The sequence below is a fragment of the Epinephelus moara genome, chromosome 9 (genome assembly GCF_006386435.1).
Source record: "Epinephelus moara isolate mb chromosome 9, YSFRI_EMoa_1.0, whole genome shotgun sequence".
Classification (NCBI taxonomy): domain Eukaryota; kingdom Metazoa; phylum Chordata; class Actinopteri; order Perciformes; family Serranidae; genus Epinephelus; species Epinephelus moara.
The window spans coordinates 33,136,256-33,163,559 of NC_065514.1; the positions used below are offsets into that span (position 1 = coordinate 33,136,256).

Sequence of the window (27,304 nt, forward strand, 5' to 3'; positions counted from 1 at the left end):
TCCTCCTGGGAGAAGTTTGGCTGTCTGACGCTGCTGCTCTCTTCTGCCATGGCGAATTGAGTAAACTCTCATTACGCCTTCGCGCGGCGCATTTAAGGGCGAGGAGAGGGGCTCATTTGATTGGTGTGATGTGTGTAAAACCCACTCCACGCCTTCTCTCCTCCCTCTTTCCGACTTGCGCAGGTAGGAGGGACGGAGGTGGGAAAGAGTAGTAGCCGTGCCAGGTGCACGGTGTGCCAAACTTGCAAAATCCGCCTGGCCACACCCAGTTGGCGAAGCGCAGGTGCGCTGCGCCCCCCGCCTCACCCGGTCTGCGAAACTAGAGCCCTCAGTCTGCTGATAATGAGGTTTGGGTGGTCTCAAGATGTTATGGTATATCGAGGTATTTTGAAATCCAGAAGGTACGATTTTTAATACTGTCAAAAATACAGATGCTCCTCTATCTGTTAAAGTGATATGGAGATGCTGGAATCCGGAGTCATTCAATCGCCATTTAAGTTAGCAGAGCGTTAAACAGGAAGTAGCCAGCGCAGTCAGTGGAAGTCTTGAGTGCACCTGCTCTATGGGCCACACAGTGCAGAAGCAGTGCCGATCATTCAGGTAATACTATACATGAGCAGTTCATGTTTTTTGGCTTCATGCATCAGTTAGCAACTTTCATAAGAATGAACAAGGCCCCACCCCCAGTGCTTTATCCAGTTGTGTTTAACGTCCATGTGCAGGATTAGTAAAAAAGAAACATTCCTCTGCTCCTGTTTGGGAGTACTGCCACATATCATTTTCTTTTGAGGTGACCCTCCCAACTACAAAAGCATTTTATCAGCTACATGATTGAATTCAACACATCAACATTCAGCCCACTGATATTTCGGTATCTGCTGCAGCAACAAGTGTCATCAGGTCCTCCAGCAAGGCTATACAATGAATTATATGCTACAATGACTTCTATCACCAGTAACTCAGCTTTTGATGTTTTTTTTTTTTTTTACACAAATACTGTCATACCCTGGTAAAATATCAGGAGGGCACAGAAAAAGAAGAGGCTGCCAAAGCCTTCTGGTGATTGTACAGTGGGCAAAACAACTATGTACAATATATCAATGTATTTTCAATCAAGATACACATTTAGACAACACTGTTTACATCCATATAGGGTCAAGTTGTGTTACATAACACTGTTCTTCCAAAAAGCCATGCCGGTGTGCATCTCGCACAGCTCCGCCCCACTCACTCACTCACAAGTTCTCCAGCAACACTAAGAGCAATACAGAGCTGCTCCTCTGTTTAATCTGTCAGTTCATTAGTATACAGTGTGACATCGCTCTATAGGTTGCATGTGTTGCGCTAAACCAGTCTGTGAGATGAATGAATTACCGCAGTAGCACACGTGCAATCCAGCATTGCACTTCTAGTTTGTGTGTGAGGTGGATCATAGCACATCGCCATTCTTCTTGGTAATCGTAGTCTAATGTGTGACACTGAGACAGTGCCTGGATGCAGGCGACAGAGGTGTTAAAAATATGCAGTGATAACACAAACATTTTATATACAAGACATGTCTCGCTTCTTCCCTCCCTCGGCCTCCTTGTTGTTGCTATGTGCATAAATAAGATTAATAATATATAAATCATTTTCCAGCACTAGATTTACTTGAAAGGTCATGGAAAATGACTATTTAACTCCCCCAACAAATTTTTTTTATTGTTTCAGTTGCAGCTGGCTTTGACTTGCAACTAAACATGTAGCCCATTTCATAGAAGATACAGAGATATGTGTATCACCATTCAGCCTAAAAATAGTGAGATATGAAATTTTGTTCCTTTTGTTTAAGTTCCTACATTCTAAATGATCTTTGGTCAAGTATAGATGCTGGCTTACAGAGGGCACACAAACCTGATGACAGACAAGTTTGATTTTGGACTGTCATAAAGTTACTTGCAGAATGACATTCCAGCTGATATGAGCTGTTAGCAGTTGATTTGGTTAAATCAGCATTAAGATAAGAAGCAAGGGGAAACAGCTAGCCTGGCTCTGTACAACAAAACAAAATTTGTCGAGCAGCACCTCTAAAGCTGACTGACTGACACGTTATATCTAATTTGTTTAATCATACAAAAACCCAAGTGCAAAATCACTACATTTTTGGCTCTGAGCAGTTGTCAGGTATCCAAGGAAGACTCCATGACGTTACTGCTCCACCTGCCAACTCGTATGATTCACACTTAGCATATTGTGTATTGAGAACAGCTGAATTAGTCAGCTATGACATCACATCTGACACCAGCAGGAACACTTCCTCTGCACTAAAACACCTAAACCCTAAAACCCAGCCCTAACCCTCAGACAGCCCTGTGAAGAAGTGAGGGACAGACAACATGTCCTCACTGTCTGTAATTGGTCCTCACAAAGATAGAGGTAAAAGAGCAGACACACAGTCCTTCAGCTGTGTCTGACATGTAGGTCAGCAGCAACGACGCAAAGATCAGAGACTCTGTGTGTGTGTGTGTGTGTGTGTGTGCGTGTGTGTCACAGCACCTTATAGAATATTGTGTTTCATCATGATTCATCATTCATCATGCTCATTACTGAAGCTATATGGTGCTGACACCGAGTGAAATATTCTATGTTTTTTATAGCTGCTGATGTCATATGCATCACTGCATCACGACTGAAAAAAAAATGTCTGTCTGAATAAAGTTCCTGATAAAAAAACACACATGAGTCTGTAAAGACGGAGCCATCAGAGGCCTCAGCAGGGTGTTGCTGCTCTTCCAGTAAGTAGACATGCTGACTGGTTTCCTTACTGGAACTGATGAGTCACATTACAAAGCAAACTGAAACAAAGTCGAGCCTCAGCTCTGAACCGCTGATCTCCGTCATGCTGAAGGTTCAGGATGTGACGGAGGTCAGGCGTTTCTGACTCTGAGTTGTCGAAGTGATCGCACAGTGCCTCTGCTCCGCTGATCAACAGGAAGTGAACAGCCGATGGCTCTGCTGCGTCACAGCCTCACCACAGACCTGCACTAGGAGTGACATGATTCTCTCTGCCATCTAACAGTTAGTGAGGATGCAGAATCAGGAAAAATTTAAAAGCTAAAACTTCAGAGCGAACTTCGATTAGCTTTAGAGAAGGGTTGAACTAAAATATGATGCTTACTGAAGCAGAAAAACACAGACAGACAGAAGGTAGTTAAATGCTAAGATGTTGCTGCCTAGATCTTGTACCTGTGGAATATGAACTCACTTATTTAGAGTCGTTGGACAAAATATAAAGTGATGCAATATGAAGAAAAACTGCATAAACAATACAAAAATAAATAAATAATAAGGCTGCAACTTACTCATAACGATTTTTTATGGAATATTCTACTGATTAAGTGCTGCACTTCCACAGAGTTGTGGACTTGTGAGAGACAGATCATAAAAAAGCAGAGGCTGAGATATCCTGACTTGAAGTCTGCAGTGCGGCTAATTTTTTGATACTTTTCTTGGCTGGACCACAGAATGTAAAGCCAGCCCTATAAATGCAAAAGTCTGTCTGTGATTGAGTGATGAAGCTATACCATTGGTCGGCGTGAGTGAGGACATGCCTGTTGGTGTTCCCGCATTGGCTGTTGCTCTGTTTGAAATTAATAGGTGCTGACAGAAGCATGTGGGCACTGACAGTCTTGTATTACGTTCTCAGGAGGGCTTTTTGTTTACAGTTGTTCCTTTATTCTGAATTTATTGCACACTACGATAATGGCCGATGGCTGCCCAGCCTCCACGAGTCACGCAGGGACTGATGTGCACCCCTGCAGAAATTTAAGTACTATGGTAAGTACACATTGCTGCGACGCAGACCTCCTGTATATTTTGTAAGCTGGAAACAAAGCTTTCATTTATTTTTATTTCACAGATAAGAAATCATAAAATGTGAAGACAATGTTGCCCCCATACAGTTGCATTTGAAGTCTTGTGTGTGATTTATCCTGGCTTCATATCAGTACTGGAGGTAAAGTCTGCTAGCCACTAGGCCAATTTATGCAATATAAAATGTCATAAGCTTATGCTAATAACGTTAGCATGTTGGATTTTTGGGGAAATGTGTCTAGCAAAAGACAGCTGTTTCATCAGTGAACCTTGTGAGTTATAATGGAGCTGAATTCTGTTTGTTAAAGAGGCAACAGATAGCATATTTTCCTAAATATATCATTATGAAAATAATGTGGGTTGCACAGGGTAGTGGCCACAGTAAAATCAGACTATCAGCGTTTACAGAGGTTACTTAGTGGCTTTGCAATCTTTGCAATAAGCTTCTGCCACTGGTGCCGGAATTTCGCGGAAAAAAATCTGCTTTACGGCAGGAAACGCGTCATGCGCCACTAGCTGCTGGGCTAATTTTTTTTTTTTTTTATATTTCCCTAAGGGGAAATTCTGCAATATAAAATGTCATCGACTTATGCTAATAATGTTAGCATGTTGGATTTGTGGGGCAAAAGACAATTTTGTCAGTGAACCTTATGAGTTATAATGGAGCCAAAATTTGTACTTCTATTCTATTCTATTTCTACTTCTTCTTGTTGCAGTTAAGCAATGTTTTGGGCTTTAGGTGTGTTAGTTTACTTAAGTGCACTTCACAGAAACCCAACACAGTGGCATAGAAACCCCACTGATAACTAGGGTTTTGGATGTGTAATTGCAGAGCGACGCAGAGACAGGCTATGGTGTAGACTCTGCGTAGAACCTACATGCAACTATAAATCAGCCCTCATGCCACCCGCTGGAGCTGAAGAGGTGATGATTGTGTTAAATAGAGCAAAAATGACCTTGACCATTGGGTACAGCTCCACAGAAAGCAGGTCCCTTCTGGTGTGAGTACATCTCTGTGTATTTATATTAATTTTTTTTGGCTTAATTGTAACAGCAGGGCCAGTGCTGTTAGGGAAAGTCCATGACTGAGTGAATACTGCCACTTCCTCTTTCAAATGAAAAGCCACGGTTACATACACAGTCCAGCAATATACTTGGTTTTGACCTATATGTTACTGCAAATTGCATACATTGCAGAATTCTCAATTCAGTCTTACAATATTCATATATTATATTGAGTTATTTTTGCTTATATATAAATAAATGGCATTAATATGTATTGTACAGTATTGTACATTTCAGATATAGTTAAACAGCACCGCAATCTACAAAATGATCATACCGAAACTGTTTCAACAAAAACTGAACCTTCATAAACAGAATTTTTTACACGACAGCTGTGTCAAACTGCATTCGCTGTAGCTGGGCATATCTTATAAACTGGCAACTGAGTGCAGAATTATAGAAATATATATATATACATTAATTTAATGTCTATTTGTGCACTTGTTTTATTTTAACGTATTTTATTTTATTTTATTTTATTTTCTGTCTATTTTATCATGAGCTGCTGGACAGCTGAATTTCCCTTCAGGGATTAATGAAGTTCTTACTATTCTTCTATTCTGTCAGCCAACTGACATAGCTATGATTTTGTTGTTGTGTTTTTCTAAAATTCTGTGTTTGTCAAATGTTGTGTTTTTCTGAAATATTGTTGTGTTTTGACCTTTAGTGCCACCGTATATACCCTCTTCCACAACATAGCTATGACAGCTGTCTGACATAGCTATATCATTATTGTTGTTGTGTTTTTCTAAAATGTTGTGTTTTGTCATTGTGTTTTCTGAAATGATGTATTTTTTTGAAATAACACTGTAATTTGTGAGATGTTGTTGTGTTTTGACCTTCAGGGTCACCATATATATCCTCTTCCACGCATCATAGCCATGTCAGCTAGCTTTAAAAAAAAAATGATGTGAGTGGGTTTTTAGGTATGTCAAAAGGTCATTTAAATGTGTGTTTTGTACGACTCCCATTCAATAATTTTCTTCAAAAAATTATAATTTTAAGCTTCTGGCACCATAGTTTACAGTACCCATCTGGCAACACTGCTGTTCGAGCCCATTCATTTTGAAAGAGTAATGGGCAGTGGGGAAACTCCAACACTCAACCGACCAATGGTGTAACTTCATCACTCACTTATTCAGTAAGTTAGGGACAGACTTTAACATTTAAAGGCTGACCCCACTTTGCTGCAGTCCAGCCACAAAAAAAGAAACTAAAGAACACACTAATAATAATTATAGGTACATTAGCAGCCATTGGATTTTGACCGATATGTGATGAAAAGTTGTATCTGTCAGTGGTACATAAGCATGCCATGTTTATTTGGCATATGTCAGTAAGAAGAGTCATGCAGAGGAAGAGTGATACCAGCTGTCAATGTGGCATAGCCTGCATATTAACATGACACTAAAACAAGAGTGTAGTATCATCAGTGTATAGGCTACTGGTGGAAAGTATCTGCCAGTGAATATATGTGATGCCCTGTCTGTAAGTGGCATATGCCAGTAGATAGGCAGCGGCATACCAGTGATAAACTACTCAGAACTGGTAAAGGAGAGGCGTGTCATCAGCCACATTTCAATCTCAGCTCAGTATGTTTTTAGGCCAATAAAGTGATATAGGGACCTTGCTATGGCCCTGAGTTAACCATCAGCTTCAGTTAACAGCTTGTTTACAACCACAGAGCCGCTGTGTAAACATCTACAGAAGAATGATTTAAATATTTATAGAATATTATAGGGTTGTTATTAAAAAATTGAATTGACGTTTTCCGCTGACACCGTGTTGGGTACCACAGAGCCACTCTATAAACGCCTACAGGAACATGACAGAATGTACGCTACATTGTAACTTCTCTGACACTGACTCATTTAACACTTTGTGATCAACTTGTCTGAGCAGTAACGTTAGTTCGCTCAGGACTGACGATGACAGACGGAGTTAGGATCTTGAAACACAGGCTGACTGATCGATCACCGGTTTACTGTGGGACCGGACAGATCACTGACTGATCGATGAGTGTGACGGAGTACCTGTAGTAGTAGACGTCGCTCTTTCCAGCGCTCAGTCCGGACTTCCTGATCACTTCTTCTTTCTTCCAGCCGGGCGGCAGAGCGGGACAGTCCGTCCTCTTTCTCTCCATCATGACACACTTCTCGATCCCACAATTAGGCTCCGTTAGGATCGATCTCCGCTCAGTAAACACCGATAAGGACCCTCCAGACAAACGGCGTGGTAGTAAACCGAGCGGAGCAGCAGCCCGGGCGGACCGACGTCACGGGCGTTACGTTAACGGCGGCTCTCCCTCCGCCCCGGCTGTTTATGCGGGTTATTTCGGGTTAAGTAAAAATAAAAAGTGCCCCGGCTCAGTGTGTGGGCTGGGAGCTCCCGGGTTAAACTACCTTCAGGTCCGAATTTAGTTTAGTTTGCCCCCAAAGAGAACCAACGGCTCATCTGATCTGAACTGAACTGGACCAACGGCAGGCTGTGACGTCTGCGATATCACACACAGCCTACACACACACACACACACACACACACACACACACACACACACACACACACACACACACGCTCGCTGTCAGAGATCGTCTATTGTGAGACTTGACTCACTCAGAGGTGGTTTAAGAAAAAGCTTACGTAGTCCCAATCATACAGAAAGCGAAAGTTAAGTAGACAATATTGTTCTAAAATTGGTTGGTATCAAATAAAATATACAAATTGCAAATAATCACTCGAAATCAACCACAATGTTAATTAATTCAATCAATGTTGGAAAAGTAGGCCGACAATTTACTCATAGCAAAAAGGCTAAAAATAAATTGCCCATATAATCACAGTACAAAAATTAGGCTACTTTATAAAAAAAAACAGTTTTTTTTTTTCCATATGACCTGAAACTTAGAGCTTTTACATCTTAACCTGTTGGGGTTTAAACAATACAAATCTATAAAACAAAAAAGGACAATAATTGAATTTTATAGCCTATTAACATATATAAAATAGCTGAGATTGATTACTTATGTATTGAAAATATAAATAATATGTAAATCAAATGGTGCAGTAGACTACAACAATTTTGCCTTTTAAAACAGTTGCAAACCAGTCTTTAAATTTAGTGCTAAATTACATGAATGATATATTCATATGTATATATGTATGTTTGTATGTATGTATGTATGTATGTATGTATGTATGTATATTGTTGCTTTATAAAGAGAGGCAGCTCTGATGGGAGAGCTTCCTGTGACGGTGTCTGTTATGTTTCTGGTGCGTGGATTTCGAGACAGAGTGATCACTCTTACCTCTTTTCCCTCACATCGCTCTGGTTCAGTCCACAAGTGACGTCACAGAGTGTTTAAAGGGGCCTACAGCACCCATGAACACTGGAGGAAGTGGCCTTGGATAGCGGAAGTGATCATTATGGCGGAAGGTTTGAATTGTTATATGAAGCTCTGCTGTTTTTTAATTAATTAAAGGAGTTTGACTTTAGATTTGGGGACCCTGGGACTTCATAAGACTGGGTAGCATACTGAGGGGAGCGTTTGGTAGAGATATTAACCGACAGCCTCTGCACGTCTGGATATTTTTACAGTTCATTACAAACACTGAAGGATGGCAGAGAGGGAGACAGATGGTGACAGCATCACCATGGAGTTTAGTGTGGAAGAGTGAAACTGTAGTGATGAAAGGAATGAGAGTGAGTGGGAAGAGGTGGTGAGAGGAAGAAGATCCACGAGGGCAACCAGCGATAACAGTGATGCTGTGAAGTGCTGAAAAGTGGAGGTTAGAGTTGGATTCTTGGGCAAGATGTTATATGGAATATCTATTGAGGTTAAAGCTGGGTCAGAACTATAGCGCATGGAACACCTCTGCAGTGAAGTCTTGTCAGCCCTGCTTTATTTTGATAATAAATGATACATTTGTAAATGTGCAAGTGGATATGGGAAGAGTCAGTGTTTGCAGATGACAAGGCTCTGTGGAAAAGGGGGAGAAATGGGGAACATATACATACACATATAAGCCTATATATAAGATGGAATTCCTGATGTTGAAATGTAGCAACCAAGTCAAAATGTTGGCATTGTACATTTCTGCAAAACACAAATGCGTTACATTTGTATGTGGAGCGGATAACTTGTAATTTTACGTTTCAGCAACGTTGTGGTTAATGCATAGATAGGTTTAAGCACAAAAACCACTTGGTTAATAGGGAAAGATAATATTTTGGCTTTAATTACCCAGTTTTTGAGGCTTAATCCACGTTGAAAAGGCAGCAATGTCTCAGTAAAAAACAACCCCAAAAACATGTTGTGGCCCATAAGTCGAGAATTTATATGGTAATTATGACAAAATTTCACACAAACGTCCAGTAAGATATAATGATGAAGTGATGAAATTTCATACTTCACATATCCATTCACTTTGACGTCATATTGTTATGCAAAAACACTTTCTGGCCATTTTTCAACATCACATCTCAGGAGCAGAAGGGGAGACATTTGGTGAAATACTGAATTGGTGAATGATGTGTATAAAGCATCCATGTTTTCAGAAATATGGGCCGTGTATGTCTGCGCTGATAACCATGAATATACTTTATTACCAGATTTTTGAATGGTGTTCGGTCGTAAAGTCTCGGGCGGAAACCATCTGTGCTAAACTGACTCCAGACCAGCTAAGTGAGTTAGCTTTCACGTTACCCGGAATCCTTGAATGTCCTGCTTTGAACAGTCACTGTATACAGACGGCTGGACAAGAAATATACTGAAGGAAAAGGAGGCATTATGGACTGAAGATGTAAGTGTATATTTTCGTCTGATACGGATTCACGGCTTTGATAAAAATATTTCAATTCTTGTTTTTAGCCTGATAGTAACGTTACTGCTAAGTTCACTTTTGAGACTTCGACAATAAAGTCAGCACAGTTGCGATGGGCGTTATAAACAGTGTATATACACGAACGTTAAACCACCGTTATATAAAACACTTAATGTCAACGTTTCTAATTTCTGAATGTATGCATGGTCTTTTACGATAACGTTATTGTTTGCTTTGCTTGTGTTTTGGTCGTTGTTTAGCTAGCTAGCGTTAGCTAGTTAGCTAGGCTAAAGCCAAGTTGGCAAACAAACCCCAGTCAGGCTCTCCTTACGTCAAAATAACACAAGCTCGAAACTGACAGACAAACAGCTAGGCCAAAATCACTCGACAACACACTGTCTTTTATTCTGAGTGGTTGTCAGTTCATGGTTAGCTAGCATATCAGTGTGTGTCAGAATTTCACTCCTAACATCCGAATTAGTGATGGGAAAAACTGACAAATGCGTCCCACTGGTAACATAAGCTGTGTGGCTTCACAGCCTGTGGTCCGTCAGCCTGTATGACCTGCTAAGGGATATCAATTGTAGATTATACGTGTTGATACATTTTGTTACAAAAGTTGTTTGTTTTTTTGTCTAGATGGAGTCCAGCAGCTTGATTGGTGAATTACTGTCTCCTGAGTCGACGGTGACCTCACTGCTTTCAAGCTCAGGTCACCTGAGGAGCAGCCTGCAGGCTTCTGAACACAACGCCACCTTTGGATATAAACACAAGGTTCACTCTGCTTTTAATGTTTCTACTGGTTTCTTCAGCAGTGATTACTGTGGAGAGGATATGCCTGTCTTTATCCTCTGTCTTGTAATGATAACTGATCCAATTTTGGCAGACAGTCATCCAGACAAAATGATGTTGCTATTTTGTAGACCAGTGGAATGCAAATTGTAAATGGAAGTTCTGTACTGGGTTAGAGATAAAGAAAATGAGCATTGTAAAGATCAAAGGAATGGTACCTTTAAATTTCTGTTAATTTCTGAATGACTTAAGTGCTTCAAGTTAAAATCCCTCCAGCTGCTTTACACTGCCCTGCAGTGATGCATCTAGGATTCCTGTCTTGCTGGCTGACAATTTTTTTATGATGCTGGACTGACTAAATTAAATTACACATGCTTATCGATTGATTGAATGCAGAACTATGACTCAGCCACAGCGGCGTTGGATGCCTACATTGCAGAATTTGAGAGAAGTCGTCAAAACAGCGAGTCGTTAACAGGAAAACTGGTTCTGCCTCATAGTTCCCCCTCCACACCATGCAGACCCAGAGTGAGCACGCTCAGAAACAGAGATGGTAGGTCACCATATTCATCAAGTAAATAAGTTTATTTCATTACAGTGTGTATCAGGTTATCTGCATGTTATTGCCTTTATGTGTTTTTGTCTCCAAGTTCTTAGGGAACGTTTGACGGACAGGGAGCTGGACTTCCTGAACCTCCCCGTCAGCTCCCTCCATCACCGCAGCAACCGAGACAGACACTCAATGACGACAGACGAGCTGCTGTCTATCCCTTACGATGGCTCGATGCCCATCACTCACACCTCCGCCTTCATGCAAGGTCTGTTAACACACCTCCACCTTTATCTGAGGTCACTAAAAGTTTTACCCACACCATTGCCATCACATGAGGTCATTAAACATGCCACTCCCACCTCCGCTTTCATCGAAAGTCTTACATCACCCATATCTCCACCTATCTCAGTTCTTTGACTTGTCTCGTCTGCTGATCCAGGCCTCCTGTCCCGGTCTGGAGCCTCCCAGCCCTGCCCCTTGTCCAGACCAACACACAGAACCTGGGACAGACTCAGCAGCAGTCTTCCTCCTCCCCGACCGAACCATCACCACCCTCATCCAACCAGGATGCCAAGGAGTTCCAGGTTCATGCTGTTGGCCATTATCTGTTTCATTTGGGACGTTTCTGAAAGATCTCTGTTCTGTCCTATACAAGATCTACATTGCATTTCACATTTCATTACTTTCCCCTCCTGTCCAGGTGCAGAGAAAGACCAGAGGCAGCCATGTTGAATCCAGATGTTGATATTCCCTCAGTCAGCTGCTATAAGGTGACAATCATCAACATGTATTAGTGTTTTTGAAACTGACTCAGAGTAGGACTGTAGTGAACCTCTCTTATCACTCCTTCTGTCTCTAGCAGTCTGCACACAGAGCGGGGAGGTCAGAGTGGGCAGAGCCATCTTCGTCCCTCCACCTCCCTCGCTGGTTCACCAGTAACAAGACCGACATGGACTGTTCAGGAATCACCAGCATGGCGGACCTAAAGTACCCAGCCTGGATCCAATGGTGTGATATCAGCAAGTCACCGCCACTCACAGAGTCAGAACTGTGGGATGACCACGGTACAACACCCCCTGCATGCCACCAACACACATTGCACATCCCTCTGTGTTACTGAACCCACTTGGCACTAGAGCATTACTGTGTCATCTAATTAGCAAAAAGTATAAATATGAGAGTGCAAGAGCTTCAAAACAAAAATGGTGCAAATGTTTTCAGAATGTAGTCCCCAACCCTGCGTGTTAAGAGCTACTGCCCTGCATGTTTTGGGTCTCTCCCTACTTTACTGATTATAATAATCTGCTCATTATCAAGCCCCTGAAGCTTGTCAAGGGCTTGATAATGAGCAGATAATTTGAATCAGATGAGTAGAGTAGAGACCTAAAACATGCAGGGCAGTAGCTCCCCAGGAGCAGAATGTAGAAATGTAGACTAAGGGCCTGTGTCCACATTTTTTTTTTCAGCACCAGTATCTTTTTTTTGTTGTTTTTTCCAATTGTTCCCAAATAAGGAGCGAGCACACGCAGCCGCCTGGAGAACAAGAGTTTTTTTTTTTTTGTTTATTTGTTTGTTTTCTCAGAGTGCTCCGCCTTTTCTGTGCAACTGCTCTGAGCTCTTTAAGTTGAAAATCTGAACTTTTCAGAAAGGCACTGGTGATGTCACTGCTGCTTCATTTGCAGGGCTACTGTGTACTGTTAGCCTGGAAATCCAGACCCAAATCTAGAAAGATTTAGGGTCTGGCCATGAGTAATGAAAGTGGCCCAACTCGAGGGGCGGCACCAAGCATGCATTTGTAAATATCACTGCACGCAATTGGATAACACTACGACCAATCAGAACAAGTCACGGGGTGACGTATACGCTTAGCTACCAGCGGAGCTAACTGGTAGATTAGACTCTTGCCGTATCCGGTCAGCAAAACAGCAAAAACGTTCTTCTTGCAAAGGAAAGATTCGAGCACCGTCTTCTGTTCCTCTTTTAGAGAAAAAGCCAAGTCTAACTCGTTCACTGTAGCGGCCAAAGCCGTTTCAAACAACTGGTGTTCATCCGTAGCCATCTTATAATGTTTACTGACTGATTCCGGACTTCGTCGTCGCAGCGCTGTCGTCATTTGTTTAGCTCGCCTCTGGCCCGCCTATATCAGATACACCGATGTGATTGGTGCAGCTCGATTTCATGGGCATAGGTAATGAGCATCATTACTGATTGCCAGAGTGACTCGCTGAGCAAATTCAAATTGTGCTCTCACGAGAACTCTGGATTTTCAGGGTAGTGTACTGTCTCAACAAAGACAGAAAAGCTCATTTTTTGGGAGCAGGCTGTCACTGGATGTTGCTGGTGGGTGCTGTGCCTTTATTACAGCTGGCTTTGTAAGCTTGAAGTTGACTGTAGTCAACCCTCTGTTAATGTAGGATCACATTAGCTATCTGGCGGATGTTAGTGTCAAGATATTGTTGTGGTAGAAACAAATCCCATGCGCAGCACGTCATTAAAAAAGCGCTGTGTTGAAACACTCCCCAGTGCTCTGCCAGCGCTTTTTCGCTGACAAAAAAATGCAATGTGGACACGGGCCCTAATGAACTAACAGCATACAAAGCTAGATGTCTGTATCCTTCTTTCGTCTTTCCAAAACTGAAAATTGTAAGGAAAGAATCAAAAGTGTTTGTCTGCTTTAACATAAGCTGCATTTGTTTGCATATCCAGCTAAGTAATTTGCTAACAGTAGAAAATGGTAGAGTTGGGGGGCCGCACTAGTGTAGTGATTAGAGTACTGGGCTTCCATGCAGAAGGTCCAGGTACGAACCCTGGTGGGGTCAACATCAGCAAAGTCATGCAGTCGCAAGAGGTTCCCACTGCTGAATCAATTGGGATCAGATTAATCTGAACCAAGTCCTCAGCAAGTGCGAGTCTCAAGCCTGTTGTAGACAGGAAGCTCCAGACACAAAAGCAGATTCAGTAACTGATAGAGTTGGGCAATATGTTTAAATTTTCTAACAGCAGTCAGCCTGACAACTGGTAATTGCCGATATATTCCTGCAGGTGTGTGTGCAACACGCTTTGTTAACTCATCATAAAACACACTAAATTCAAACTTGACAGAGACAAAATAAAACTTAAACATAAAACTCAAATTGCCTTTGATCATCATTACACTGTTTCAACATTTGGTCTGGTTTGGTTGAAATAAACCCTTAATTCACAGAGTTAGATGTAAAAATATGCTGACTCTACATGTTTTTTTCCCAGCTGTTTCTCTCTGCCATACTGGACTCCTTGTGCTACTGCATTAGCGTGCTGAACAAGAGCCTTTCACTGAGTAGCCAGAGCTATGTCTGCACTTTGTTTTAGCACTGTGCCAGCTGCCTGCTGAACAGGCAGACCAATACATTAACAAAACAGAAGGAACCCACACCCCCCACCCCCCCAGCCAGTCTATATAGTTGTCTAGTCGTCCCAACCCTAATAAGTGACCATTAATTCCAAGGCCAAGGAGCACATCATTAACTAACTGCATTAGTTTCTGGGAATTTTTACATGAAAAAAGTCCACTTCAAAACAAGCCCATCCACTGTGTAGTATGTTCCCATTTTATTGAAGCTGGTCCTGTGCTGTGTTTGGACTGGGATAACCAAGGTATCAAGAGTAGAATGATGACATGAGTCTGGAGTTTGTGGTTCTTCAAAGCTGGTCTAAAACTCACCCAAAACTGTTTTCAGAGCAGAAATGAGAAGCTGCTTTTGTCTTTTTTTTAATGCCAGTGAAATGTGAGCAGTCACTCTGCCACAGTTATTGTAAACTGCATATGTGCTGTGCAAGAAAAGAAGCTTGACAGGCATAACAGGTAGTAAGAGGGATAGGGCTCAACAAACAGACCATTGCGAGTATAACATCATCATCATCATCATCATCATCATCATCAAGAAAAACAGTTCCTCTTTTTAAGCAAATAATACTAATAACTTTCCCATTAAAAAATTATTAATGAGGTGGAATATTTTTAGTATCCAACAATCATTCTGCTTTTTGTTGTTGCTCTTGCAGGTGTTCTTCCACCTGTATCTCCCAGAAGAGGAGCTCCATCCTGGGTGGCAGAGCTGGAGGATGAAGATCCCGACCAGACACTTGCAAAGGTGAGAGAACAGAATCAAAGTGTGAACTTTTCAGTTTGATCAGACGGCAGCTCATGATGTCTGATGAACTGTTTCTGACCTGAAAAAGGATGGCAGAATTGTCCTGAGTCAAGAAAATGTGTTTAACACTTTTCTTATACAGGTGGAGGATCTAGACTCATTTATTTTTCATGATGTGTGACAAAATAATCCCTCCTCAATGTCACCTTACTGGCTGTTACGGAGCTTTCAGCTGCATCTCACAGTCTTCATTAGTAGCGGAAGCTGGCTCAGGTGTCATCATGCGACTTAATTGTGGAACTACCTATTCCTATCACTCATGTAATAACAGGTAGTAACGTCAGTCTCCATTCACTGAAGAAGTCTGTGAGATGCGGCTAAATGCTCATAAAAAGCATTGTTTCCTTTTTATAATTGTACAGACGTAGCAACAGAAACCCTCAATAGGCCAAACATAACCTGCCAGCGAGCAGATTAGGTTCACAGAGTCAGTTACTGTGGTAAGTTACCCCTTATTCTGAAATGGAAAACCCAGAGTTTCCCTCATCTCAGGGTTAACTAACTCAGAGTTTTTTACTAAACCTGCTTTCTAAAAAAAGGGCCCTGGTGTTCTTCACCACTGTTTTGGAGAAGGAAATAACAGGTTAACAAGGGGTCAGTTTTCTTTTTTAAACGAGTGTTGTGCGGTCGATCTAATTTATAACAATGTGAAAAGTGGTTCATGTGAATTTCCAAAAGTAACTGCTGAAAGAAATTTAAAGTATTAGATGTGAGGACAGAATCTGATGTGGCGGTAGGTGCTACAATGACTGTTGTTTCAGCGCATCCCGCATCCCCTGGCCCATCCGCCAGGGCAAAGTCAACCTAGGGAAAACACTTAGTAGTTAGTATGTATACATGCACAGTTAAGTAGAGCTAGAGTCATAGCTCAAATATGCCATTTAATTGGACTACAATCCTTGTCCCAGTATACAAGCACGGGAGGGGAATCGATTCATTGACTGAAGTATGTCCAGTTGCGCTACGATAGGTGGTGATATGCTCCCTTTCAGCTTGTTATGATTGGACCTGCTCTGGATGTAGATTTCACCATGATGTTATCGGCTTCTTCCTCTATTATGCATTTAATGCTATTCAACTTCTGGGTCAAAGCCCAGGGTAAAAACTGTAGAGCAGTAGAGCCAGTTTGGGTCCAATTGACTGTATACAATTCAACTCCCAATCCCATTATCTGGGTGTGTTAGTCCGACTTTGAGAAATTTGATTTAGTACGATTTCAGTCGGACTAACATGTTTACATGTATTTTAAAAGTCCTGTTTTAGTCAGACTACCAGAATAAATCGATTTTCTCTAATGTCATGTAAACACACTGTAACGAGCTTAAAAAAAAAAAATCCCTCTCTTCCCTCCTGTGCTGCCGTCTCATGTAGCGTCACCTGTTACCCCTGGCGACCCATAACCTTGAAAAGATGATGTCACACAGCGTCTCAAAAAGAGAAAGAGGCACAAGTCTACTCTGGTTGACAGAGAAGTATCTCGCCCGTTTAGTCCGCACCCTGCGGCAGCTCAGGCAAAAAGTTGAGGTAGCTAGTCCCTCGTATTTCCTCTGCCACTATGGACGGAACGGATAATCCATACCGGAACAATCATCAGCTGATCATTACCCCGGTTGTCCCTTCTCCACTACATTCATTCACGCATTCATTCACCCCCCCACCCCCTGACTGATGCGTTTAATATCACTCTTCCTTGGTTCTGAACTTTTGATTGGTGAATGGACATTGGTGTATTGACTTGACATTGTGTGTTCTTGTGAAAATATAAATGTGGAAAAAAAAGGAGAAAAATTGTGTTTGGTTGATCAATTTTATTTTTTTGAGGTTGTATAAGTGTGTTATTTGTGCATCCTTTGTGTTGGTTTTTGTTTCCTTGAGTTGACTAAAAAAAAGGTAATATAAACTGTCACAACACTGACTGAAAAAGCATGGAAGTACCTTTAAATAGAGATTATTTTGTCACACACTACTGTTCCCAGTGTCAAGAATGACCTTGCACGCCCAGATATTTAAGTGATTATCTGTGTGTTTGTTTGTGTTTTCAGGGTGATAGCCAGCAGACTCTCAGAGATCTGAGGCTTCAGTTTGCTGAAGAGATTTCTCTACTCGCTGCAGAGAGAAACAGCTCTGACGTCATGGAAACTCTGTTCAGAGGTAGAAAGACAAATTGTTGTACATCAAATGTGTTTTATAGGCCCACAGTTATGTTTTTACTGTTTGTGTTTTTCCTCCTGTCAGACAACAGGATTGAGTCTCTGATCCAGAAGGCGGACCAGGTGTTGAACCGTCTGTCTCAGAGTTATGGAGGAGCAGACTGTCCCGCAGATCCAGGTGAGACCAGGACTCAACCCAAAGACACAAGGTTTCTCAGTTTCTCCTCCTACAGTTTTAAGCAACAAAGCTAATGTCTAGGACATAACAGACACGGGCAGTACCAAATGAGCACACACACTGCTCAGATAACATAAACAAATCACAAACAAGTTGTTGTAAAGGTTTGCTTGGAGTTTGTTCTCCATCTCATATCAGCTTGATGTCTGCAGCAGGACAATTTTCCAAAAAGGTGCTCGTTGCGCTACATTGTCCTGATCACTGTGAAGCAAACAAAACAATAAATACAGTTCATGTCCAAGAAGAGTAAACTGAGCAACAAGGTAACACTGGTGGCTAATTCAAACATACTCAACGCAGCTGCTTTACAGTTAAAAGCTTCCAGCTGCAGTTTATCTGAGGAAGCAAAGAGATGTCATTGTGTGGCTTTCACTGTGAAGCTTGATTTATATATTTATTTATTGCATTTTCCCTTGTTTAGATGGTTAACAGTATACTACATACAAAGAGATAATATAAGAAGAGAGAGGAGGGGTTAATGTGCAGCCAGAGTCCGTGCTCAGAGTCAGAATTTGGGTGTGGCAGTTTTTACAGGCTAGAACACCTGAAGATTGATTTACACATTTGTATTAAGGGATAATTACACTGTAGCTGTGTAGACTCACATGTATCTTACCTAAGCCTTGTTTCCACTGCACAGTATGGCACAACACAGCTCAACTTGACTTGCTTGGAACTGTTATTTTTTTTTATTTTTTTGTCTGTTGGCCAAAGTTGTTGCAAGTTCCTGGTACTTTATTTTGTACCACCTTGGCCGAGGTTTCAAGTGCGCTGATGCTAGAAGGTGGAGTTAAATCACTACAGACCACTTATTGTACAGAAAGAATAGACACTAGCATGACACAGGACATCCTGCACAAACCCATTATTTTTAAATTACAACGCTACCATGAATCATGGCCACAATCTTTTTGTGCAGTCAGATTTATAAAAATGGCAGCTCAAAAAGCTAGACAAAATGATCAATTGACAAAGTGCAGACATTCCTCTGTTGGGTTGCAGATGAAAGAATTCAGTGAGAGCTGCATGGAGCAACGTGGTCTTTGTTGCATTAAAGATGATGTCACCGCAGTTTCACGCAGAGTATGTCACAGTAATTTCATGTGGCATCGCTGAAACAAACAGCTGAAAATTCCGCATACACTGATGGGGTATGATCTGCAGTGGAAAACCAAATAGAGGAAAGGACCTGGTTCCAAAAGTGAGGCAAGTGGAGTCAAACCGTGCAATGGAAGTAACGCATTAGCTGACATGCACCTCTCCAAACGCTGGGGCTGCAGCCATGGAGAGAAGATGTCCCTCCCCTTCCAGTGTCCCTCATTGGACCTTATTTCAGAAAAAAAATATGTACAGTAGTCAACGGTAAAAGACAGCTAACTTTTTTATGCCTTCACACCAGCGATAGCTATGGCCAGAGGCATTATGTTTTCGGGTTGTCCGTCCGTCCGTCCGTTCGTTCGTTCCATCCTTGTGAACACGATAGCTCAAGAGCACCTAAAGGGAAATTCTTTCTTTCTTCACATTTGGCACAAATGGCCACTTGGACTCACCGATGAACTAATTAGTTTTTGGGAGTCAAGGGTCAAATGTCAAGGTTGCGGTGACCCTGTGTGTCTCATTTTCGTGAATGCGATATCTCAAGAACAGCTCAAGGGAATTTCTTCAAATTTGGCACAAACATTCACTTGGACTCAGTGATGGACTGACTAGATTTTGGTGGTCAAAGGTCAAGGTCAGTGTGACCTTGTATCTGTGTCATTCTTGTGAATGTGACATCTCGAGAATATCTTAAGGCAATTTCTTTAAATTAGACACAAATATCCATGTGGACTGAAGAATAAACTGATTAGAATTTTGTGGTCAAAGGTCAAGGTCATTGTGACCTCACAAAATGTGTTTTTGGCCAGAACTCAAGAACTCATATGCTAATTATGACAAACTTCACACAAATTTCTAATCGGATAAAATAATGAAGTGATGACATTTTATATCCAAAAGGTCAAAGGTCAACTTCACTGTGACATCACAATGTTATGCAAAAACACTTTTCTGGCCATTACTCAACGTTATATCCCAAGAACAGAGAAGGAAATATTTGGTCAGATACTTAATTGGTGACTCTAAGCTTGGGTGTCCACCTTAAAACAGTGCTGACTGTATAGATCTTCTGTGCTGTCAGGGGGAGATGGGTGTGAGGCATCCATGCCATCCATTATTCACAGACATGGCTGTGAATAAGAAAAACTTAACTGGAGCGTGGAGGCTTACAACTGCAGGGTGGTAATTCTAGTTTCATTTCAAGACAGTCACAGATTGTCTTGTGAAACTACTCGGTAAACTTCATCTCTTGTCTTGCACGATATATGTCACAAACACCAGCTAGCTTGCTAGGTAATTTAGCTGTGTTCCACAAACAAATGTGTAATTGATGGCACAGATCAAAGGGGAACAAAAAAAAATTGTCTCTCCATCACCTGCCGTACCTGCCTATGGTGGTTCACCAGAAGGGGAGGGATGTCACTACTTTATGGGGATACCACATACAGAATGGAAAAGCTATGACAGGCCAGTTTGAGCATCTTGTGTTTTCTCATACAAATTTATGATGCTTGTAGATATTGTTGATAGCAGGGAGCAGGTTGAAGACAGGCTCAGTCCTCATTTTCAGTCACACTACAGCAGTGGAAAGCCATTCCCACTACAAACCTGTACATTTTCACTCAGTATTACAGTGAATGAAGGAATGTCAACTACAACTACATGACCGTGAAGCAGCTTAGAGCAGAATACATATACAGATGTGTCTGTTAGCCTTGTGTTGTGTTGTGTTGTTTGATGCAGGTTTGTTTGCGTCTAAATGTGCTGGCCATTGGTTTCTGTCACAATCAGAAAGACAGTAGCAGTAAAATCTTTATCATAACACCAACACTGCATCAAAGGAGTTTATCACATACTGTGTCCACATGGTGCTGTCTTGTTCTTAATGAATATCTGTTGTTGTTGTAGTCAGTCCTACTGATCGTGTTGAGGAAGCTGTCAGTCCAGTGAACACTGAGGAGCTGCTGCTCTGTTCCTCCTCACACTGTCCTCCATTCACTAGGTAAGACTTACTGACAATCCCTTTTTTCTTAGTTCTGTTGCACCATGACTAAACTCACTGAATGATTTGTGATTGAACCTGCAGGGATTCAGCAGCAGTTGCAGGGGCCATCACAGAAGCTCTGACTGACAGAAGAGCTCAGGTAGGTGTTACTGTGTCCTCCTTCTCTCATCACCTTTCACTGATCCACTGTATTAACTTTATTGTTAACTTTTATTTTGCAATATAAAAATCATAATGAAGTAAACTGAATGATTAGCAACAACTGAAGTGAACAAGGGTAAGTTAAGTGCACAGTGACCCTGCAAGATGGATAAGATGGCTTACAAGGGAAAACAATTTGCTTTTGGCTGGGTAATGTGAACCCCACTCACTGACTTCATTTATGGATAAACACAAGCAAAATCCAGATTTTTAAAGTTCAGAATTTTATTGAATAATGAGTACAGGCAGGGGGTTGCAGCACAGGCACATGAATTATATCGTTATCGACTGATCATAAGGATGTTAACAGGTAAGGGCGATTGATGATTGACTTGACTGACATATGGTTTCTGAAAAATAATAGAAAAATAAAGGGATGAAAGCAAAAGGCTTTCACCATAAATGTAGCCTTAATGGCACAAATGAATCACACTGACTTTAAATAATGGTCATAATACAGTATGAGGTTGGAAACAAGGTGCTAAAATGGCATTAATAGGTGACTATTGCTGGGATTAACATTGGTGAATATTAATTTACTGAAATCAATTTCTGATAACTGCTAATGTTTCAGTACACTTAGCAACATGAATAGTGACAAATGAAAACACATAGTGAGTGTCCTGCATCACAAACAAATGAATGAAATAAGGAATAGTGACATGGCACACAATCCTGACAGTGTGTCAGTACAGCGCATAATAGACAAGTGAAATTCAGCAGGCAATAATCAGCCTCCTCATTCCCAAGGGCAAACAAAACGTTAAAAGTGGACTTATATAGGCAAGCACTCATCGGATCAGTCAATATGTTTAGAGGATTAGATGAGATGGAATAACATGAATCGCAGCCCTCAGATGCCTCCTCCTTATTCATGGCTGTATTCAGGGCATCCTGCACATCCAGGCAGTTTTTATTGAATGCACAATGAACGGGAACGGGAGCACGCCGTGAGACAGCCGCGTTCAGAGGAGATGGAGAGAATTCTTCCCAACAAGGTCAACATCTCTCCATCGTGAAGCTGTTTCAAACATTGTACAACCGAGGTATCTATAAACATCTATAAAAAAACGTGGTCATCAACAACCTTCAATATCATCATCATCACTATCACCATCACTATCAATCATCACATAATCATTACAAGAATAACAACCACCCAAGAGAGTAGCATCAGTACTAAGTTAGACTCTTCCATTGCCCAGCATTCAAAAGAGATTACAGTAGGGATGCAAGAGTAGTTATATCTGTTACTCTCAACAGGGGGAAATCTGTGCTGAGAGCCAAAAGGCAAAAACTGAAAGTCAGAGAATAAGGAGTGGGAGCTGTCGGAAAGGATGACTTTAGCCTTCCTTCCTATCTGTTTTTGAAACAGGACAGATAAAGTACTCTGCTGAACTCCAAAGATCTTGCTACTCATTTTCATTATACTACTTAGTGCATTTTTGGTCTTGATGTTGAGATTCCCAAACCAGCAGAGACGAGAGAGGGTCAAGACAGGATAATAGGATAATAAGAGACTTGCTGACATGAAACCAAGATATTTATAGTTTTCTCCAGAGTCAACTACTTGTCCCTTGATGATGGTTTTTTGAGAGGTTGAAGGTTTATGCCTAAATTCAATACAATAATAAATTCAATCTCCTTATTTTTTTAACATTTAGTGACACCAGTCTACAAATTCATCAACTGCAGATTAATGTTTGTTTTCATCGGCATGGAGGAAACTAACTATTATGGAGTCGTCAGAAATTTAAAAAGATAATCTGTTTGTTGTCATGCCAGCTGCAGCAGTTGTTGGTATAAAAAATGTAGAGGACAGGGAAAGGACACAGCCCTGGGGAGCCCCATTGGATGATGTAAACTCCCCGGACATGCATCCATTCATCCTCAGTCTCTGTGTTCTGGATGGTAAAAATCAAACTTGGTTTCACATGTGGTTCCTACGACACGTACTAGGGATGACCCAAATGCTTCCATCATTTCCATGGCAATCAATTTCCAAATCAGTACTCCAGTGCTCTGTTTTTCTATACCATTACCCCATAAACTCAAATGGCTCATAAATTAAGAAATGGTAATTCAAAAGAATTCATTATGCATCAACATTAATTATTAGTTATTCTCAGACAAGGATATTTAAATTTAGTGAGAGGTCTAGTTTTGTGACTCTGACAGTTTGACAGCCAGTGACGGGCTTACAGATACAGTGGTCGGAAAAAGTCAACCATCCGGAATAGTTTCGAATCTACAAAGAAACTCGAGTGCCAGATATGCCAAAGGAAACTAATCTACAACCAGCTAGGCAAATCACCTGAAATCTGTAACAGCGCAGCCATCTTGCATAGCATTCGTTTTTTTAGTTATTATGGCAAATGAGAGCCTGACCTGGGTGCTGTACACTGACTCAGCAAAGCAGAGTGTTTTACCTGAGATGCCTGAGGAAATTCTGGGTACCCCCTCAAATACTGAGGAATTTGTGTGGGGCTGAACATGGGGCCCCTTACCAAACAAAAATGGGCCTCTTAGGCAAAGTCTTCCCATACAGTGAGCTTCCTCATCCAAATATTATTGATAAAAAGAAAAAAACACAGGTACCTTTTAGCCTACTACCTAAGTGAGATGCATGTATTTTTTCTTTTTTTTTTCTTTTTTTTTGCAAAGATGAGCATCTCTGCCTTGTTGCAGCTCATTCTATGTCTCTTCTCATCTAAGATGTGAGACTGAGCTGAACAGCCACTCACTCTCCTTGGTTTTGCATGAAGCACTTAGGTTTTTCTGCCAGTGCTGGAAAACGGAGGTGATTATATTTCCAGTATCCAGTCTCTTTTCTGGAACGGAGCCTCTGCAAAGAAACATCTCACAAACTGTAGCTGATCTTTTTCCAAGACAGTGTGATTCTCCCACTAGGCCAACATTTTCTTTCACTTTTATTTGAAACCAAACCACACATGTACAAGGTACCTTTTGCCCTCTTACATCATGCCAGAGTTGTGTCCAGCCAGTGAATTCTTCTCTGAATTAGCAGCTAGCACAACATTTAGCCTGCTTAAAATACATGCGAAACAACAGATAAACATCTGCCACTGCCATAGGTGAATGTTATCTTGTAGGCCTATGGCAGTCAACAAGGCAAACATCAGCCAATATTGATGTTCAGCCGATAAATCGATTCACCTCCACTAATGATCCTCTGAAAGTGCCTCCTTCTGTTTGCTGTCTCTCCCAGGCTTGGGGATCTGGCCTCCATGGAGACAGCACCTTTAAGCAGCCTGGTCCCGTGGAGGCTCTGAAACAGACGCTGTTCAGACTGCAGGCAGTGGAGGCAGAGCTTCAGCGACAACAGCAGGCATCAGCAGCTCCAACACTCACTGACAGGCTGCAGACAGTTGAGGTCAAACAAGTATGAACCAGCACCAGTCTGACCAGAAGTGTGCTCAGTAAGGCAGCATGTTTGGGAACAAGTGTTACAGGAAAAATATAGCTTGTGTTTGAGATTAAACAAACACTAAATAGGGTTTATTCATTTATTCATCATTCACATAGAGCACCTGAACAAATGTCAGGGCTCCACTGTCAACATTCAGCTGCTTTTTGAGCAACAAACCTAACTCTGTATTGTTACATGCTTTGTATATATAGAATGTTAATAAGTCTCTGTTTGCAGCAGAGGCCTGAAGGTGAAGCAAAGCTGGAGAGTTTTCCAGGTGGACCGTCACTACAGAGGTAACTGACACTGAACACATCACATACCCAATTTGTCACATCAGCATCAACATTAGAGTTACTGTGTTGTTGTCACTTATCCCATCAAATAAATCTCAAAATCTTTGTAATGGACTTGCACCAAACGTGTACAGCCTCAGCTGTACTTTGCTATGTTTCAGCTGCACTGCTAAAGTAAGATGATGAACAAGTTAAACATTATTCAGACTAAACATCAGCCTTCTAGCATTGTTGTGAGCATATTATTATGTTGATGTTTAGCTTGAAGCACTGTCCTGCCTAAGTATAACCTTACAGAGCTGCTAGCATGGCTGTAAAGTTAAGAATATTGTTTTTGACGAATATTTCCATTCTCAGAGCTCTGCATCACCTGAGCCGTCTGAAGGTTTTGGTGGAAGAACCCAGAGAGAAACGCACAGAGGAAAAAGAAGAGAAGGGCGCAGAGGAGAAGGATGAAGATGAAGGACGGTATTCCTCTTCTTCTGCTGACGGGCTCATCTGCGCTCAGCAGAAACCCTCCTGACGCTAAAGGCTTGTTTACAAGAGCAAAGACACTTCCTGTCAGTGTTCTCACTGTCATCTAGTTAGTGTTTCCTGTCACGTCCAGCAGCAAAAGGAAGCAGCAGATGATTCTGGATGAAGTCTGCTCTGGAATTTTATTTTAGGTGAAAAAATGCAATTCATGTAAACACTAACAGTGCAGAGGCCAAACCAGACTCATGGGGAAATTCAGGAAATGTGTGTTGAAGTTATGTGAAGTGTTAACAGTGAAGGACGCTGTGAAACTTTGAGTGCAGTTTTTAACCACCATAACAGAGATGGAAAATAACCATTGTCCATGAAAGGAACAGTCTAGAACAGAGTCAAATGAGGATGGTTTCAATACATCTTTTTTTACATTTTTTTTAAAAAAGATGTAACTTGTAAATCAGACAGCTTCAAAGTTTTGAGGTTGGATATTTTTTGTATTTAACGGAGCGAGGCCCCTGCTTCCAGTCCTTGTGCTAATGCCCAGAACCTATTTCTGCATTGTACACGGAACTGAAACTGTTACCCATCTTTTCATCTAGCTCTGTAGAAGTCACAAAATGGGAGGCTTTATCTTAATGTCACAGTGTTGCTCTTTAAATGCCAAATGAGAATGGAGCTCTGCAAAGTTTCATCAGGCTCCCTCTGAGAGAAGAAATGACCAGAAAGACAAAATGTCAGCATCTTACTGCATACTTACTGCACTCATACTGCAAGCACCTGTTCAGCTGCTGAGGAAGTGAAAGTGTCCAATTGACAAGTGAATGTGCCAATATGAAAGGGTTATACAATGTCTAGTTGTTGTTACTGCACTGAAAGGCTAACAGCAAGACTCTGGACATGGCAGGGTCACAATGCTAGTTGGACAGCTTTAATATTCATTAGCATGTTAGCACGTGCTATCAAGCAAACATGCAAAGTACTAATTCTAAGCATGTTGAATGTGTTAGCATATTAACCTGCTTATTTTTTTTGTTACAATAACATGTAACTTGCTAAATGTTAGCATGTTAACATCCAATGCCGTTTATGATGATATGCTAACTTGAGCATGTCAAAATATAATGTTAACATGTCATCTGTAACTGAAGCCACATTAACAAGTTAACATTCGCATTTGAACATACCAGCATTAGCATATTATAATGCTCAATATTACATGTTCATGTTAGCATGTTACCCATGAATAACAGTAAATGTTACATGTTGTTAAACGTCATACAAACTTTAGCATGTTAGCATGTCATAATGCTAAATAATACATGCTCAAATGAGCATATTATACTGCTAAAAACTAGAATGTTACATAAGAATTTTTAAAAAATGAGTGTCTAGCGTACTCACAATGAAAGTCCATGGCTTCTTTGGCCACTGTACAGAGGATAATGCTGCGTTCACATTGTACAGGATTTACCACTTTCTGGGATTAATGGGTATAGTGCTGAATTGAATGTACACTGTATTTTTATTCATCCTTTTTTCACCATCCAATTATGTGAATATTTACAGGCCGTAGACATGGGAGTCTTTCCCATGTCTACCATCCATCAGATATGATGTGAACACAACACAAATACTCTGTCCTCTGGACCAACCTCAACAAATCAAGTATTGTATTTACTGGTGTGTTAAGATTATTGCAGCCTCACACTGTTGTGCCTACAGACTCTTAGCTTTGTTCCGACTTTATGAAATACTCAGTATGATTTGGAGAGGAAACAGAAAATTAGATTATTGATCTAGCAGTATTTTTATTCACATTTTTGTCTTTCAGGTAATGAAGACAGACTGTCAGGTTTTTCTCTCCTGCCTTAAAGTCGAAACCACTTAAGTGCCATATCAGCATTTGGGCAGACAGATGACCTAAACATGAGCAGATATTTATTTTGTACCAGATGTGTGTTAATGGTTAACACAAAGTGTTTTTATTTCCATGTAGCAGCCTTCTCTCCGGCTGCTCTGAGATGATTTGTCCTTAAACAGTTCACAATAAAGCATATCTTGCTTTATACCTTCATGGTGTCAGCTTATTTTTAGATTTATTTGTTTTCTCCTTGAAGTGTGGTGAAAGTTAGTGGGAGG

At 41.2% G+C, this 27,304-nt stretch overlaps 2 protein-coding genes across 13 annotated transcripts in view; one reads left to right on the plus strand and one right to left on the minus strand.

The window, feature by feature from the left end:
• The window catches only part of mbd2 (methyl-CpG binding domain protein 2), a 49,375-nt gene extending 41,945 nt beyond the window's left edge, over positions 1 to 7,430 (minus strand). Inside the window, exon 1 of the mRNA XM_050053197.1 lies at positions 6,951 to 7,430. Within this exon, the coding sequence (XP_049909154.1) occupies positions 6,951 to 7,063 (113 nt within the window). The 5' untranslated portion in view covers positions 7,064 to 7,430. The remainder of the gene's footprint in view (positions 1 to 6,950) is intronic.
• An 863-nt stretch (positions 7,431 to 8,293) lies between these two features.
• c9h18orf54 (chromosome 9 C18orf54 homolog) lies at positions 8,294 to 27,235 on the plus strand. Of its 12 annotated transcripts, none has more exons than XM_050053207.1 (16): positions 8,294 to 8,350; positions 9,527 to 9,717; positions 10,378 to 10,512; positions 10,927 to 11,083; positions 11,181 to 11,348; positions 11,523 to 11,667; positions 11,784 to 11,853; positions 11,943 to 12,147; positions 15,128 to 15,216; positions 17,319 to 17,427; positions 17,512 to 17,604; positions 20,671 to 20,764; positions 20,849 to 20,906; positions 24,198 to 24,371; positions 24,636 to 24,694; positions 25,052 to 27,235. In XM_050053207.1, the coding sequence occupies exons 2-16, from the start codon at positions 9,634 to 9,636 to the stop codon at positions 25,215 to 25,217; spliced, it is 1,806 nt and encodes a 601-aa protein (XP_049909164.1). In that variant the 5' UTR covers positions 8,294 to 8,350; positions 9,527 to 9,633; the 3' UTR covers positions 25,218 to 27,235. The 12 variants fall into 12 exon arrangements, 11 of the variants coding, with proteins under 11 accessions (XP_049909164.1, XP_049909171.1, XP_049909165.1 ...); XM_050053208.1 differs by lacking the exon at positions 8,294 to 8,350 and adding an exon at positions 8,371 to 8,703; XM_050053206.1 differs by lacking the exon at positions 8,294 to 8,350 and adding an exon at positions 9,302 to 9,438.
• The last annotated feature ends 69 nt before the right edge of the window (positions 27,236 to 27,304 follow it).